This window comes from Podarcis bocagei, assembly GCF_964188305.1.
Source record: "Podarcis bocagei genome assembly, chromosome: 7".
Taxonomy (NCBI): Eukaryota; Metazoa; Chordata; class Lepidosauria; order Squamata; family Lacertidae; genus Podarcis; species Podarcis bocagei.
In genome coordinates this window covers 39277180-39294194 of record NC_138132.1, presented here as the reverse complement: position 1 = coordinate 39294194, position 17015 = coordinate 39277180, and the positions used below count along the sequence as shown (strand labels likewise).

Here is a 17015-nt window from a genome sequence, read left to right as displayed (position 1 = left end):
TGCAGTGAACTCACGGCTGCGGTGAACACTTGGCAAGTTCCATTCTCACAGCTCCAGCAGGCCAGCTGCTCCACTAGATTAGCTCTCCAACTAATCATAAGCAGCCCAAAAGCAGGGAGGGTGCTGGGTCCAACACCTGCTATCCCTTAACAAAACAAAACCACCACCAATAATAAAAGCATCCTGTGGACCACCCATTGGGCCACTGCTAATAAATGCATCAATAACATCATCCCTGAGAAGCCATCTGTTAGGCCAGCAGTCAGGAAAGGGGGGGGGTGCAATAGCACACCCTGCACTGAAGGGACAATCTGTGGCACAGAGAAAGATGACTCTGACCAACTTATTAGAAACAACACTATTCATTAGTTTCCCCATAGCCAAAAGGTGTCTTGCAGATCGACCAAGTTATAGTGTATCAGTTCTGCAAAACAGTAAAAAGACAAAATAAAAAAATTCCTTCCTGTAGCACCTTAAAGACCAACTAAGTTAGTTCTTGGTATAAGCTTTCGTGTGCATGCACACTTCTTCAGATACACAGTTATGCAGATAGGAATCATTGCTATTTGCATGATTAATATAGGTCACATAATGCAGCTTTTCGGTGTGTAGAATCTGGATGGCTCAGCCACCAAGGGCACACGCGGGCCCTGGAGGTGACCTGCCAATTCTAACAGAATCAGAAGAAATCAACCTAAAGAGTTAGAACACCAACATCAGGTGCCGATCTTTTTAGTTTCAATAAGCAAATATTATGCAATAGGTGCAGAGGACAGAATTTGAAGCATCAGCACTTGTGAAAAATGTGTAAGCTATCAGACTGCTTTGAAGTACTTCCAGAAAATAGTATCCTTCCCAACTCTTCCATTTGATTATGGATACTTGGGTTAACTTTGTGTTTAAAGTTGATGCTGAAAGAGAATTATCCAGGTTTAAGGTGAAAACTAATTTTACACCATCTAACATCTTTGCAAGGACAACCACATGCCTGGTCCAGAGTAGGCAGGGTGGGTGCCAGAGTAGTAGTGAGCACTAAACTGAACACCCTGCCCTTCTGCCTTGGTTTATTTCTGCTACAAATCTACTTCTGAGCAAGGGTTCAGGCAGCAGTGGTGGTGGAGAGAACAGCAAAGACCAGCCACAGTCAACTTCTTAAGTGTTCCTGACTCAGTCCAGAAGAACCACAGACCTCTGTAGCAGTTGGTCACTTGTAACATAGCCAGGCAAACTTTACACAGCTATGAAACTGTCACCTAGGAATTTGAATCCAACCCCTGGGTAGTGGAAGAATAAAGACTGTTAAAAAAACTGCAGTGACAAAATGTTTTATTAAAAAAACCCCTCCCTTTTCAATTCCAACAAAGGATGTTTTCAGAAGCCCTGTAGGATGCTTAAAACTATTATTAGTACAGCTTTTAAGTATGAAGACTGTATACACTTTACAAATCCTCAACTTTCCATATAGGTGGGCTTTCAAACAAATGTAGCAAATCGTTTGTCTGTTGTTTTGGTCCATCAGATGAATGGTAGAGTAGCATTAAAGTTTTACAAAACATCCCATATAAATAACCTGAAGCTGTAACAGTACACCAAGATCCGTTTCTGACACTGACACATCAGGCAGTACTAGCTGACAAATCAACATTGTTTTACAGCAATGTACATTGTGCCGGCTGACTGTTTGAAACGTGACACATCTTTGCTTTCAAGGTTTTGGTTTGAGGGTGTGAAAAATGGCGAGAACTAGGCTATGCTAACGAACAGTAAGAATTAAAAACCTCTCAGAAGTTACCAAGTGATAAAACCATTTCAGCAAACAAGAGTTGTCTTATTTTCCCATACCAATCCATCTTTCAGGCATTATATAATTAGACATGCTTCATTTTCATGCCCACAATGCTTATAAACTAGATGTCTACTAAATCTTACTGGAGAAGTTCTAAGTCCTACCAAACGAGAATGGGAAGATACTGCAAGCCAGAGACCTAGTTGTGGACATTTTGCACACCCTAGCAATCATCCTATTGGCACGTCCTACTGGTTGGAGCATTCTAGCACTCAGTCTAGTGCTATCACATCATCCTGCTCCTCAGCCAATTGTTCTGAGCGCAGCCGTTTGGTGCCAGTGTATTCCTTCTCATCCAGCTTCCTTTTCCGGCTCTTGCTTTCTGTGTCATCAGCATTGCTTGAAGAACCTTCCTCAGTCTCAACTATCAGTACATCATCATCTTCCTCTTGAGCTGGAAAAGAAAAGAGTCACTGCAGTGCAGCCTAGCGCTGTTGTTTTAAATATAGGCTTAATATAAATAGGCTAAACGTTCCACACTTGTACCTAAAATGAGGCACATGACTGTTTTCAAATATTCAAGACAATGAATGATACTGAGAGTGATGGCAAGTTGCCATCTTAGAAAATAATGGACCAGCTCAATCCATAAAATGCATGGTCCCTCAGTGAGTTAAGATATATCGATTGGATGTGCAAAAGCTAAAGCAAAAATTGTGAACAGACAGCCCTTCTGGGGGCTTCAGTGAATTTTTAAGATTCAGGAAAATTTGTAAGGCTTTATAAAGGTTTATTTTGTGTCCAAGAATTTTAAGGGGCTGCCAATACCTCCAAACAGTTGTAGGTATGTCGATACTGTTCCCTCCCACTGCCAGTCTTTACCTGTGGATGTTGAGGGCTGTGCCCCATCATCACTTCCATTGGTGATATTCTTAGTGACTGGCTGTTCCGATGGTTTGGGACCAACAACTTCATCACCAACAACTTCAAACTCCACATCTTTCCCAAGCTCCTCGCTGATTTTTTTAAAAAATGCAGAAAAAACACACTCAAATGATGGTCAAATGAGTCAAAACACTATGATGGTCAAATAAGAGGCAGTTTGTGAAATGGCTTATTCAACCCTTGCTTGCCTAAGCACCACAGTACACTCAAAGGCAGTTATGGATGCTGCGCCAATGGGGAAGGGCCTGGGAGTTATTCTTGCATTTTAGAGAACGCTACTGGCTCTCAATTTTGTGTTTTTCACAAATGCAGAGCTGGTCTCTGTATTAGCAAGACTTATATCACTTATTTAATCTGAAGGTTCTTTTGGCAGAGTTGCAGTTTCTGGTTCTGATAGCACTCTAGGAAATCAATGGCCTTCACCTGTGCAGTACGTTGATCAGCAGGGTATAGTCCTGCAGAAAGTCATCTGCTTGCAGCCGACTACCATTTCGGATCCCAAAGTCTGACAACTTCCTGTGGTTATTTGCTGAGGGGGACATGGGGAAAACAGGAGAAAAGCAGCATCAGGTACTCTGTGGAAACATTAGTCACCTCCAAGGCTTTTCTTAACTCAAAACACTCAAAAGCAAAGGAAAAGTAAGCAAAGTAAGGCTGCTAATACCTATTGATCTATGTTAAAATTTTATACATCATTTTATACATCTTTTCTTTGCCAGAAATATGGAAGGCTGCACACTTCAAAGCCAGAAGCTCCACTTAAGAAAACCTGCAACGGGCTTGGGAGGCTGGGTTATGGGATCATTTTCAGCAGCTTGCTGATATCTCCATTCCTGGTTTGATTGTTAGTACCCGTTGCCGGACCCCTAATAATACATGACTGCGGCCAGGATTGCATTGTATAACCCAAACAAAATCCTCCAAATCTGAGAACTGTAGTAATGAGGGTCCAACTACAGCTTGGGTAATGTCCACATCTATGGATCACCTGCCCCAGAGTACCCAGAGGTAGACACAAGGCTACACAGTATTGACACATTGTGTCTGCCTCTGGGTACTCTGGGGCAGGTGATCCATAGATGTGGACATTACCCAAGCTGTAGTTGGACCCTCATTACTACAGTTCTCAGATTTGGAGGATTTTGTTTGGGTTATACAATGCAATCCTGGCCGCAGTCATGTATTATTAGGGGTCCGGCAACGGGCTGCAGTGCAAAGGACATACAGTGTGGAGCTTCCTTAAATGTCAGGCTGACTTTTGACCACACCAGTTTCACTTTCATTTCATACCTTCAGTTTCTCCTTCTTCGGAGGAGATCAGAATAGTCCCCTTTCCATCTTCTATCTGGACATCAGGTGCTACCATATTGAATTTTTCTTTCACTATCTGAAAGGATGCAAGGGGGAGAAAAATCTAGAAGCAAGACTCTGAAACAATAATTCTTTTCCAAGACTTACACCCAACCCCCTTCTTATAAATGATCAAAACAACACTTTCTACTAGGGATGTGCACCAGCCACAAAATTCGCCTTGCATCTGTAGTGTTGGTATGTAACCCAACCTATTTTCAGTCCGTGTCCTTCTGGTCTGACTTACCATTTCTGGCCAAATGAAATCTGTTAAATCTCAAGCCCCATCTCTCTATATGTTGACTAGGGTGTGGGAGCCTCCCGCTTTCTTCAGCCTTAGGGTCACATACCCTTTCTGGACATATGCCAATGGTGAGTGGGGCCAGAGAAAAAAAGTGGGTGGAGCAAGAAATGTAAATATGACCTTTATGCAGGACACACCCACACGTACCTCTCTATCCTCCATTTAGTCAAACAAAAAGCAAATTAGAGTGCAGGGGGAAATTCCAGCTACGAAGAAACCCTGAGGGTGGGTGTGAAACAGGATAAGTGAGAGGCAACGCTTGAGGAGAGTTCCAAGGACCAGGCAGAGAGGTTTGGAGGGCCGCACATGGCCCCTGGCCTGGGGTTCCCTACCTGTGTTTTAAGGCCTAAGGTGCAGAACAGATTCTGCAGATTAGCGATTTAGGAACGGTGCTTAAACTGAAAAACCTAAGAGGTGGATGAAGGGAGAGGTTCATTCACCTTATCTTGTAGCGTCAAAACTGTGACTTTGTTGACATCAAGTTTCACTGTCACCTCTGGTTTACTTGCACACACATAGCAATTGGGATTAGGAGGGTCCAAAGCGCAGGGAACAAGTAGCTTCTTCCTTGGGTTTGGTTGTTTATTAAGGAAGATCTTCAGAAGATAAGAAAAAAGGGAATCAATCATCCAGCACGAACAAGCAAAAGAGAAGAGAGAGGAAATCAACACCACACTTACTGCTCTGCACTGCTCTATTTTTCCTGAGAGAATCTTTAAACCCTCCAGCACAATCAGACCAGCTATTATGGCATTAGTGGTAGCTATTGCAGGAATGATGTTTCCTGCCATTGCTGTGGAAGAAGCAGAAATAAGGAGTTTATGCAGCATATTAAAACAAGGACAGAGCAAATCCTTCAAGAAAATAAATATAAGCTTTTCACTTACATTTGATATCAAATCTGCTCTTCATGTTCATACTAAAGATATGCATTCTGAGGTTCGCAGCAGAAGTAACAAAGTCCATTGCAGAAGGATCATCCTGTTAAATAGTCATTTTGAAGTAAAATAGAAAATACTGATCATTTTAGAGTGAACAGAAGCATTTCTGGAACTTGAAAAAAAAAAACTGTATAAAATAAACTTGACCTCAAACTCTTAACACATTACTCATATAACAGACCCTTCTAATTGTTAAAATTGCTAGAAGTACCAAGTAACAGTTCTGTAATGCAACTTAATATGACTAACTTTTATTTTGTGGCCACACTGACAGCTGAGCCATGAGTGCAGCATTTCCATCCCTTGAAGTGGTAAGATACTAATCCCCCCAAGAATGTAAAAATCAAGAAGTTCAATCACAGCAATGAGCCTTTGAGATATAGTTTGATTATACTGCTTTTCCAGTAAGAACCATGGGAACAGATAAGTTTCTAAAGATAGTTCCTTTTTATATATATAAAAACATCTTTAAACAGAATCTCTCTTCATCTATGAAGTATCACTTATACTCCCCATTTTTTATTGTGCCCTACACCACTCATTGTTAAAATAAAGTTTTGGAGAGAGGTACATTCATCCATAAGGTACATAGTTTCTAGGTCCAATTCAAAGTGAAAGTCTTCTCCTTTAAAGCCCTTCACAGTATCCCATCTAAACTGCCTGCTCCCATATGAATCTCAGCACAAAGATCATTTTCCAGAAGGATTTTTGGAAACAAGGCACGTGTTAACAGGGGAGAGGGTCTTGTCATCCTTAGAGAGGTCCACCTGGCATCTTCTCTATTAAGGTTTAGGTACTATGTTAAGAGCTTTTTATTTGCCCAAGTTTTCTAAATAAACAGACTAATTTTAGTTATCTGATTTTAACTTTTGTATACAATATTATTGTTTGGTTTTATGTAGTTGTTGTGAACTGTTTTGATTTTTAAAAACGAATTAGTGGTATATAAACAAACAAATTTTATCTGCTGACATTTCCCCTTAGGCAGCTTTATCACTTTTAGTGTAGCTTTTTATTCTGTTCTGCTTCTAATAGTTTGGAAAGGAAATTGGAAACGTTCTCTCGCTTGAGCTGCACTGAATTCAAGGGGACCCTCCTCCGTGTTCACTTTCCATGAGGCAACTTTTTTCATCAAACAAGAATGGAGAACTGCACTTTGTTTCTACAGGGCTTCTGCTCGAGACCTGCCCAGTGGATTGTTCCCTCTGCATCTATAGCCAACAGAGGCCACATCTAAAATCGACAATATGCAAAGCCCAACAGAGGGTACAAATCTGTTCAACAGTCTGATGCCATTTACAAGGTTCAAAAACAGCCATTTTTTTGTAGAGAAGATATTGTGAGAATGCTAACCCCTAGTGTGCTAGGCATATCTACTATTAGTGCTGCGCTAGAATCCAAACATTTTTACTCCTCTGCATGCAAAATATCCCCAAACGTTTGCTGAACTAACCTTGTCCCATATAAGTTCAGCTCCATCACCTTTTTCCGCTAGTTGAGCTCTCAGAGTCTCTACGCTCTTAGAAAACAGACGTGCGTAGCTCTTGACATCCAGAACCTGTTGGTCTTTCAAGCCCAAGGAAGGTTCATTCTGTTGATCAGATGTGCTGTTTTCTTTAAAGGAAAGGAAGCGAGAAACTTGTTTGTTAAAACCGTCTTCAAATTCAACTTGTTTTGTTTTGCCATCTATACACACGTCTTTAAGGAGTCAGCAAATGCTTCCACTGCTACCAACATAAGTCTGAAGCGAATTCAATAGCACAAATGGCTGATTTACTGGATTTTTCATCACAAGGATTTGTAGTGAATATGTGAAAAGCATAATGTCTGAGGAAATTTGGAAGTGCAGCTGCAGTACCTCAAGGTCAAAGGTAGCCATATGGTCCCCTCCAGATGTTGCTGAACTACAACTCCCATCATCCCTGACCACTAGCCATGCTAAGAGTCTAGCAGAATCTGGAGAGCATCCCATTGGCCAGCCTTGATGCACACTATAAACTCATAGATGTCTTCATCGATCAATATCTTATCTCAGCTGCTATCACAACCCAAACTATTCTTTAAATAGGGTGGATTCAGGAACCACATCCCAACACCAAAACGAAGCACCTGCAACAGCTCTGCAGCAGTTCAGTAATAAAATTCATAGTTTACCTTAAAAGTAGACAGTCAAACTGTTAAGTATCAAAGAAAGGCAAATAATAATATGCTTACCTTGATTTTGTATTTCATTCCAGTCTAGAGGAACTGGAGGTTTCCTTTTCCTCCAGAGCTTATCCATTGTTAGCAGATATCTGATGTCATCTTTGAAAAGCTAGTAAATAAGATTTAGAAGAGAAGCCTACTATCAACTGATGTGCTTTCAAGAGTACATTTCAGATCAACAAACATTTAATATTGAACACCAGTGCATATTCATCTAGGCACCAAGGCACATATTTGTATGAGAGGATATTTGTTTCATACAAATATCAATAGTCTTGTGATCGATATGTTCTCACTACAGGATTCATTCTAGGGGCTCTGCTTACTGAAGTGCAACACAATTAGATTGTGAGGAAAGTGCAGCTTGGAGAAACATGGCCAGTGCGATATCTGGGTTTATTGAAACATACTTAATTCTGGCAACCAAACTCTTGGAAACATATTTGAAGCTGCAGAGTGAAATCTTGCACATGTTTGACCAGAAGTAAACTTAGCAAAGTAACATTCACACTTTTCAGAACAAAGCTGCAGACGTACTCTGCTCTGTTTGTAAATTCTAAAGATTTAATTAATCCAGCCTTGTATATCAGCACTAGAGAAGGAATTGCATGCCAGTGTCCCTCTCCTTCCAGTCTGCAGCAAGCTTTTGTTACTCAACTCCTTTTATTAGCTGATATGTCATGATGATACAGAACAGGAGTAGCTAACCTGGCACCCTTCAAATGTTGCAGACCAGAACTTTTATCACTGCTGACCAATGGCCAGTCTAAAACATCTGGATGGCACGACGTTTGCTACTATATAGACCCTTGACCAATTACTTGTGTCCTTTTTATTTTCCGACAACCTTCCTATTCCTCATACAGCCCGTCACTAATTTAGCCATTATCTCTACCCAAATGAAAGACCCCAGGGACAAGAGGAGGATAGGTGTGTTGCTGGTCACCACTGACCCTACAGTGTCCTGAGTTTTAGCGCTTTGCCATTTGCACAGGAAGAGGATTCGGGCTGAAAAATCCAAATGCACCTTGCTGTATTTATTTTATTTTTTAGTCAAGTTTATATACCACTTCAAATAAAAATATCCAAGCCGTGTACACCATTAAAAGCATACAACTGGATAATGTTGTATAAACTATGATCCTTCATTGCAGGGGGTTGGACTAGATGGCCCTTTGGGTCCCTTCCAACAATTCTATGAAAACCAGCAACTACCGTATTTTTCGCCCTATAGGACGCACTTTTTCCCCTCCAAAAACGAAGGGGAAATGTGTGTGCGTCCTATGGGGCGAATGAAGGCTTTTGCTGAAGCCTGGAGAGTGAGAGGGGTCGGTGCGCAACCTCTCGCTCTCCAGGCTTCAGGAAGCTATCCGCTAGCTGTGGGAGACGCAGCTCTCCCACGGCTAGCGGAGAGCTTGCCAGCACCCAGAAGCTTGGGGCGCGCTGCGCTCAGCACGCCCCAAGCTTCGGGCTTCGCGCAGCGCTCCGCTAGCCCTGGGAGAGCTGCGCCAAGTGGTGCGGCTCTCCCACGGCTAGCGGAGAGCAGCCTGTTCTGGGGGCTGGGGTCGGGGAAAGCTCAGGCTTCCCCCGCCCCAGCCCCACACCGGGGGGGGGGGAGAAATAATTTTTTTCCCTTTATTTCCCCCCCAAAAAACTAGGTGCGTCCTATGGGCTGGTGCGTCCTATGGGGCGAAAAATACGGTAAGTTGAAATCCTGAGTAAACAAATAGCCAGGCACTGAAATATCCACAGTCAATGCTTGCCTAATGTGAACAGTTGATGAAAAGCAGATGCAAGTGTAAAGCAGATCTTACAAGGTGTCTGCCCCCACTTAACAGTGGCATAAAAAGAAATTTCTGCAAATGCCACTGACTTAAGACTAATACCTTAGTGAAGAGTTTAACCGAATCATATCCTGTTGATTTAGCCCATTCCTTGGTTGAAACACGTTTAATATCACCATCTTCGTTAGATGCTCTTGCTCTGGCCTCAGCTTCTGCTGGCTCCCCTGTCAATAAGATGACATTTTCCATTTGCTATCAAGCTCACTCACCTGGCACAGATACAATTTTACCAAAAGAGGGAAACCTAGTCAGGAGGTTTCTTCTACTTTTTCAACAAACTAGTCTATTAAAGAACCAGAATGTTACCTGAAATATTCAGAATGTTATGGCTCAATTAATGAACCGCAGGATTCAAAGCAATACTAATGTTGGCTATTTAAGAGTAAATATTAACCAACTACTGATGGTTCTCCTATACGCAGCATATACACAGAACTTTGCAACTCTGCAGCTGAGGACCAAGGAAAATATTATTCTGTGGCAGCTGATACCCAACCAGAAGTTGCACAGCTGATAGAAGGACTCCCCAAGAGAAGCACAAAATTGTCTTTTTAAAAAAAAACTTACAAGCAGCTTCAGGATCAGCTCTGTCAGGAGACACTTCTTGATCAGCATCTTCTTCTCCAAACAGCTGACTACATTTTAAAACACAAATGGTGGTTAGAGACTGAAATGTCTTTGCTTGAATAATCTTGAAAGCAAGTTATTTATGGTAGTGCTATGTCCAGCTGTTAACATAAAGGTTTGGTTTTAGCCCTTAAGTTGCTCCTCCAAATAGCATGCTCTATTTTTTTTCTTTGCAAACTGCTTTAAGACACAAGGAAAGTGGGGTGTAATTTTTAAAAACCAACATTAGGGGAAAAGTCAATTTACATTGCAACAGAGCTCAGAGATGTTTCACATCCAAACCATTCACACAAAATTGAGAAGGTAACTAGCCTTGACAAATAGGAACTGCAATAAAACTCTGCACTCAAACTCTCCTCAAAGGAGAGCATGCCACTCCCTCCTGCATTTCATATTTCTTTTTCAACTGCTACTATTCTAAAGCTACTGAGCATGCTCAGTACTCGCTGGGCTGCTTTTCCTAAGTTTTCACCTTTCAGTTTTCTTTTTCAAAGTTATATTGTACTTCTGCATAATGCTGAGGTTCCCTCTAAACATGCTGACAACTTCCCTCTTGTTTCGCAAGGAATCCATTTTTGCTACAATCCTGTTGGCACTTGCCACCCGAGCTTGGTATAGGAAGGAGTGATCTCTATGGATTATCCAAACATATTAGATATCTTTTTATAGGAACAAGCACTCAAGGCAACCTACACACAACAGACTAGACCAGCCTGATGTTCTAGATTTCACGTAGCTGCATCCTGGCACCTAACTAATCTGCCAGACACACAAGGCCATCAAATTCATGACTCTTCTACACTTTGCAAATCAACCACCACAGTGTATCAGGTACAGAAAAGCTGTACCTGTTTTCCCTGGTGCTCACAAATCAGATCACTGAAGAACTTTATGGTTAAAAAATTAGCTTACTTGAACAAATACTTTGCCCACACAATGCAGTGGATTGGTTCAGAAGGAGTGTTGCGAATAGTACAACCTGGAAAGGTCTTCTGGGTTGGTTTGGGCTGACATTCATAACATTCTGTCACTCCCTACAGAGGGGGAAAGGTAGAAATTAATTTTTCAATCATGTTTCCATTGTTAGTTGAAAACCACACTTAAGGGATCATAATACTACAGCATATGAAAACACAGTATTATTGCCACACCTTTTTGATAACTGTTACTTGTCCAAGGTAGCCTGCAGTTCCACTCTCTATAAGGGGGACATCAGCTGCCAGACACATCCTGTTCACATGGTTACGGGCAGCTGTAAACAGAAGAAGAGTCACTGATTTTCAAATGCAAACTTTATTATCTCCTCCTCCTCCTCAGGTAACACAAATAAGATATGTTCAATACTGCAACCTCACTGTACAGCGGGGAGAACATATTTAGCATTTTTGATAGGACTTCTCAGATTGCATTAAAAAGTACAGTTTGTAAAGATACCACTTGTCCCAATAGTCCCAATAGACTATTAGGAAACAGGGAGGCTAATCCAGCCTTGCACAGTCTCTCAGTTTTCAAGCACATTCATGTCAGAATAGAGACATTTCAAAACTCCAGGTCTCAGTTGTCTCACATTATAGCAAAGATAAACCATACCTCTATTATCCAAGGCATTCATAACTAGTGTAAACTGACGAAAAAATTCCACATTGTAGTCAGGGCTGCAGAAAAAGAAGACAAGATCCAGTTTAGGGGGTCAGTAAATAAATGCCTGTTGATACTGACGTGACAGGTGTATATGACCGCATGAATACATCTGCCAAACAGCACATCACAATATTTTCTGGTTGCACTAGTTACACCAACCATCACACAGCACAAATAAAACAAGTAAAACTTTTAAAACAGCCATTTTCTGTGTCCACGGAGAAAAAAATAGTTTGGGGCAAAATGAAAGTAATTGTTTTATTATTGCACTGATGGCTCATTGACAGGGTATTGTGACATTTCTGTAAACTTTTGATGTATGCAAGATCTGCCTAGGACCCAAATGGAAATAGTTTGCTTTTTTTCTTATCTATTCCCCACCCAGAACAAAATTGCCTGTGACATTTCCAGTCAGACTATTTAGTGAATTATTATTATTTTTTGCTCTATATATGTATGGTTGAGGACAACACAAGGAGGTTACAGAAGCATAAGCTATGATTTTGTGCAAGTTGATTTTTCATATTCCCAATAGTATGTGTATAATTTAATCAGTCCAACAGAACGATGACTAGAAGGTGAACAATTTTAGTACAGTCAATTACAAGCCTATATATTCAAACTTTGCATATATTGAAGGCCAACAATAGAACATATTCCTAAAGTTAAACACATGACAGCTGGAAACTAAGTAAACATGAGTTAAGAACTACAACTATCTTTCTAAAAAATAATGACATAAGTGTGAAGGAATTGCTCCAAACTTATTAAACACAATTATTGCATGTAGATTTGTTTGAAAATGTGCTGGTTGCCAGGTTGGCATTGCCTGTAGCTAAGAATTACACTAAAGGCTATATCTAGTCAGAAACCTGCTTTGGCTAGCAGACAAGGGAAGATATGACACAAAGGATGGGCAAGAAGCAAAGGGGACATGCTGGAGAATGTACTAATGTGGCTAAATGGACTAAGTCAGGAAAGATGGTGTGTGTTTTTTGTTCTTTTGCTTCATTGGGAAGCTCCTTTTATGTTAACAATATTTCCTTGCTATGCCTATATTCTGTTTTTGTCTTGTTTCATTAAAACATTGTGGACGCCACTATTTTATCACCTGCACCTTAAGCCAAGTTTCATGTTATTTGAGTTGTTCTTGGGGAGAAACAAAGGCAGCCTTGTGGAAATAACCTCAGTGGCAGCTAGTCCTTAAGAGGGGAAGGAGGGCAGACAAAGGTATACACTCTGTTGTGTCTGGAACTCCCTCCCCAGGCAGCATGAGACTCAGAGTAGCTGGGGTGCCACTACTTGGTGTGAAAAGAGTGACTGCTCAGTGAGTGGTGGTGTGCAAGAAATTGCCTCCAGGTGGCCAGATAGGAAAGCTTTTCATTTTGAAAATGGTCTTCCTCATCCACTGCCATCATAAAAACATAAGAGCCTTGCTGCATTAGACAAAAGGCCCATCTAATCCAGTATCCTGTTCCTACAGTGGCCAACCAGATACCTCTGGAAAGCCTGCAAGCAGGACATGAGGGCAAATCTCCCCTACCTGTGCTTTCCAGTTACTGGCTTCCAGAGGAGCAACGCCTTCAGCAGCAAAAGCAGAACACAGTGTGGCTACTAGCCATTGATACCCTTATCTTCTATGAATTTGACTAATCCTCCTCTTTCAAAACCATCACTGTATCTTGTGCCATCATTAAGCCACTAATGACTAACAGTGTGGACACCCATAGCTAATAATTGTTTGGGGTATGTGTCACTTTTTGTGGGCTTTTTTTCACAAAGCAGATACAAATTCCAAATGTAAGAAGAATCAGACATACTTCATTACGCTGTCATGATAAGCTATAATGTTAGCTCCGGGATGAAACCTTAACACACTTTCCTTGGCAACCTGCAAGACAACAAGAACACATACAGCTAATTTTTACTAATCTAGTCATCTTAAACCTCCTCCTATGAGTTAGAAATAGCCTTATTGATTTTTTAAAAAATGTTCAAGCACCCAATTATCTTCTGAGCTTTGAATATAATTCTGTTTCATGGCCTATTATGATACAAACATATTAAATATATAAAGGAACATATCATAAAGTAAACATCATAGTCAAGGTGAACTTCTTGAAGTTATCACATGAAATTTAATTCCAGCAGATGCCTAATAGGTATTCTTCTAAAGCTGTATCAAAAACAATACTGAATTAAATTGTGAAAGCTGCACTTTGAAATTCCTCTTACCTGAGCTTTTGATCTTCCAACATGCTTCTTCTGGAACAAGAATTGCCTGTTGAGATTGCTGACATCAATAGTATCCAGATCAATCTAGAAATAGATTAATTACAAACACTTCATATTTGTTCCGATTAACAAAAATGTACCTTGCCTTTATCAGAAATCAGAGTCTTTAAAAAATGTGCTGCCCCCATTTGATCTACAGCTATAAGTTAATTAAAATCAGTAGAAATTGCATTTGTATCAACTTTTTTTTCTAGGACTATAACACTATAATACAAGTGGAGGATGGGCAGTATATCTACAGGTTTTTCCAGCATATAATTCATTGGCAAATACTGATCTTACAGCACATCACAGAAAACAGCATTAGCCTAGCCATACTACCCCATTCTTGAATTCCAAAGTGGTGTACTGTATTCTAAAATAGAGTTCCACAGTCTGCTTTATGGTAGTCAAGAGGATGAAAAAAAGTTAAAAGAAACATGGCAGCAATGATTTTGAAACCAGAAGCAACATTTCTGCCATACTTCTTGTCCTCAGTTCTGAAAAAATTCAGTGTGGCTTAATAGTGCATTTGGTTTCCTAGACTTTACCATGGAATAATCAACTAGCAACCTAACTGGTTCTATTTGCATCATAAAATGAAATTAGTCAAGTTCTGACATGACAATCTGATCTAGTGGGCAATGCTGATCCACGTACTCTGGTTTATTCTGGCTACAGAAGAGTGATAACGCTATTGAAAATGTGACTGGAAAATTCAACCATATTGTTGAAAAATTATATATGTGAAATTACTAAAGCAGAGATCACCAACCTTTTTGGGTCTTAAGCGTGTATGTGTACATTTGGATTTTCTGAATGAATGCCACAGGCACCACCTTCTTTAGTTGCTTCTCTCCCAATTCCTTTCCTCTCACCCTAACAGTGGCTAGTCTCCTCCCACTCCTCTCTCCCCCTCTTTGCTTTTCCAAGGGGCATGACTAATGTGTGATCCAGCAGAATTAAAACGGAACTTGTTGAATTTGATTGGTTTTACCTCCCCTCAAACATCCCTAGTATTAAAGCTGTTATCTGTAGACTGCACACTAAAAATGACAAAACTACTGCTTGCCAGCACCACAGACACGGATTCAAGGCGCAGATCCTAATGCATTTTCATATTTTATGATGGAATGAGCTATGTGCTGGGGGCAGGGACATTAAGCGCTCACGCCCCAGCAGCTGATAGGCTGGACTTAAAATACACACAACAAATGCCTTGCTGGACAGACTCTTAAATCCATCAACTTTTTAGCAGCACCCAGACAAAGGCCTCTGGGAAGATGACAATAATAACTGAAGGTTACCTCCCCCCAGTGTTTGAACCTGACATCTGCTAGAAGGTATATTGACTCCATTGAATTCATTCTTCACTATCAGTCAATAGCTGCAAACAGACTTGTTTATTACCATGAATCTTTACAAACCTTTACAACTACCAATTCAATATAATGGTGAGTGTTGGATAAGGACTAAGTTCAAATCTAAGTGATTCAAATCTCCACTTAGCCATGAATGGCTGAGTGTGGGCCAGTTGCCATCTCTCAGCTTAACCTACCTCACAGGGCTGGTGGGAGAATAAAATAGGAATACAGAGCCATACATGCCACACTGAAGGAAGGAGGAGATAAAAAGGTAACATATAAATTGGGTTTGATATTAGTGGATCAAACCAAGAGCCCATCTAATTCTAGCATCCTGTTCCTAGAAGCAGCCAGCCAGATTGTGTGAACTGCCCTGTGATGTATGGTTGCAGGGTGGTATACAAATTTAATAAATATTAATAATTACTATCATTATTATTAATGATGATGGTTCTGGAGCTCGGCATTATTTTATCTAACAATCTGGTACTCTGTGTCAGCACAAGAACAGCATCTGCCAAGCCTGAACGTCTATAAAGACTGCTTGATCAAAGACTCATTCTGACAAACATTATGTCTACAAAAATAGCGCATCAGGTGCTCCTCAAAAACTCACAAGCAGAGCATAAACAACCACATACACTCCCCACTGTGTCTGTAGCAACTGATCACTCAGCAATAGACTGCTCCTAGAAAGCTACCTTATTTCAAATCACAACCACTGGTGGATCCGGAACTACAGCAGATCAACAAAGCCTCACTCATCACAGAGGAAGCTATTAAAACCCCTGATCTGTAGCAACATGGTCAGAGCAGTGCTTCTTAAACTTGGGTCCTCGGATGTTGTTGTGCTACAACTCCCAACATCCCTGACCACTGGTCCTGCTAGCTACAGATGATGGGAGTTGTAGTCCCAACAATAGCTGGAGACCCAAATTTGAGAAACACTGGGTTAGTGTCGGACTGGGGCCTGGTTGGCCATCATGAAGCTCCCTTGGTGACCTTGGTCCAGCCAGTACCACTCTAAGCTTAGCCTACCTCGCAGGGTTGATGTGGGGGTTAAATGAGGAGGGGGAGAACCACGGAAGCCACATTGAGCTGCCTGGAGAAAAACGTGGGCTATAAATGCAACGAACGAAGGAATCTGCCCTGCCCTCCGCTACCCAAGAGGCTGAAGCGGCGCCACTTCGCGGGGGGTCCCGCCTTGGAAATGAAAACAACAACGAAACCCCAATCCAAACAAGCGCGATGGCGTCACATCCCGAAGCCCCTCCCCCTCTCGGGTGGGGGAGGGGGACGCTGAGGCGACCCAATAAGAGCCGGCCGCGGGAGATAACGGCCAGGGCGGCCGAGGGAGGGCTCCGCTTTGCTTTTGGTTCCCTTCCCCGGAGGGCCTTCCCCGCCGCCTCCTCACCACGTCGATGTTGGCGAACCCTGTGAGCACCAGGTCCTTGAGGAGCTCGCAGCCGATGCCTCCGGCGCCCACCACCAACAGCCGCGCCCCGGCCACGGCCTGGGCCAGCTCTCCGGGCAGGGCGGCCACCGCCATCGCCGCTGCCTCAGAGGCCGACGGAGGGACGCGGGCGGGAAAAAGAAGGTACCGAGTGAAGCGGAGTCAGCGCCTTCGCGCATGCGCGGCCCTTCCCCTCATGTCCTCTCGTCGGGCGCAGCCGCGCTCTCGCCGTCATGGAGCGGGAAGCCCCAGAGCGGCGCCTGCAGCGGCGGCGCGCCGAC

General features: G+C 42.0%; 1 protein-coding gene across 1 annotated transcript; it reads right to left on the bottom strand.

Moving 5' to 3' along the window:
* Positions 1 to 1309: 1309 nt before the first annotated feature.
* Positions 1310 to 16887, bottom strand: UBA2 (ubiquitin like modifier activating enzyme 2). The gene is made up of 17 exons (XM_081203380.1): positions 16696 to 16887; positions 13879 to 13962; positions 13464 to 13534; positions 11593 to 11657; positions 11154 to 11254; positions 10915 to 11036; positions 9943 to 10010; positions 9418 to 9539; positions 7541 to 7640; positions 6780 to 6940; positions 5273 to 5366; positions 5066 to 5178; positions 4826 to 4981; positions 4022 to 4118; positions 3155 to 3260; positions 2669 to 2802; positions 1310 to 2240 (listed from the first exon to the last, which is right to left on the bottom strand). The coding sequence occupies exons 1-17, from the start codon at positions 16828 to 16830 to the stop codon at positions 2059 to 2061; spliced, it is 1911 nt and encodes a 636-aa protein (XP_081059506.1). The 5' UTR covers positions 16831 to 16887; the 3' UTR covers positions 1310 to 2058.
* Between the last annotated feature and the right edge of the window lie 128 nt (positions 16888 to 17015).

What these genes read in the sequence shown, in the direction of transcription:
- UBA2 (XM_081203380.1), bottom strand. Translation starts at nt 16,830, where the DNA reads ATGGCGGTGGCCGCCCTGCCCGGAGAGCTGGCCCAGGCCGTGGCCGGG. An exon ending in TTGGAAGATCAAAAGCTCAG is followed by an intron (nt 13,535 to 13,878) that starts GTAAGAGGAATT and finishes GTTGTCTTGCAG; the next exon opens with GTTGCCAAGGAAAGTGTGTT. An exon ending in CTGATCAACGTACTGCACAG is followed by an intron (nt 2,803 to 3,154) that starts GTGAAGGCCATT and finishes TAAAAAAATCAG; the next exon opens with CGAGGAGCTTGGGAAAGATG.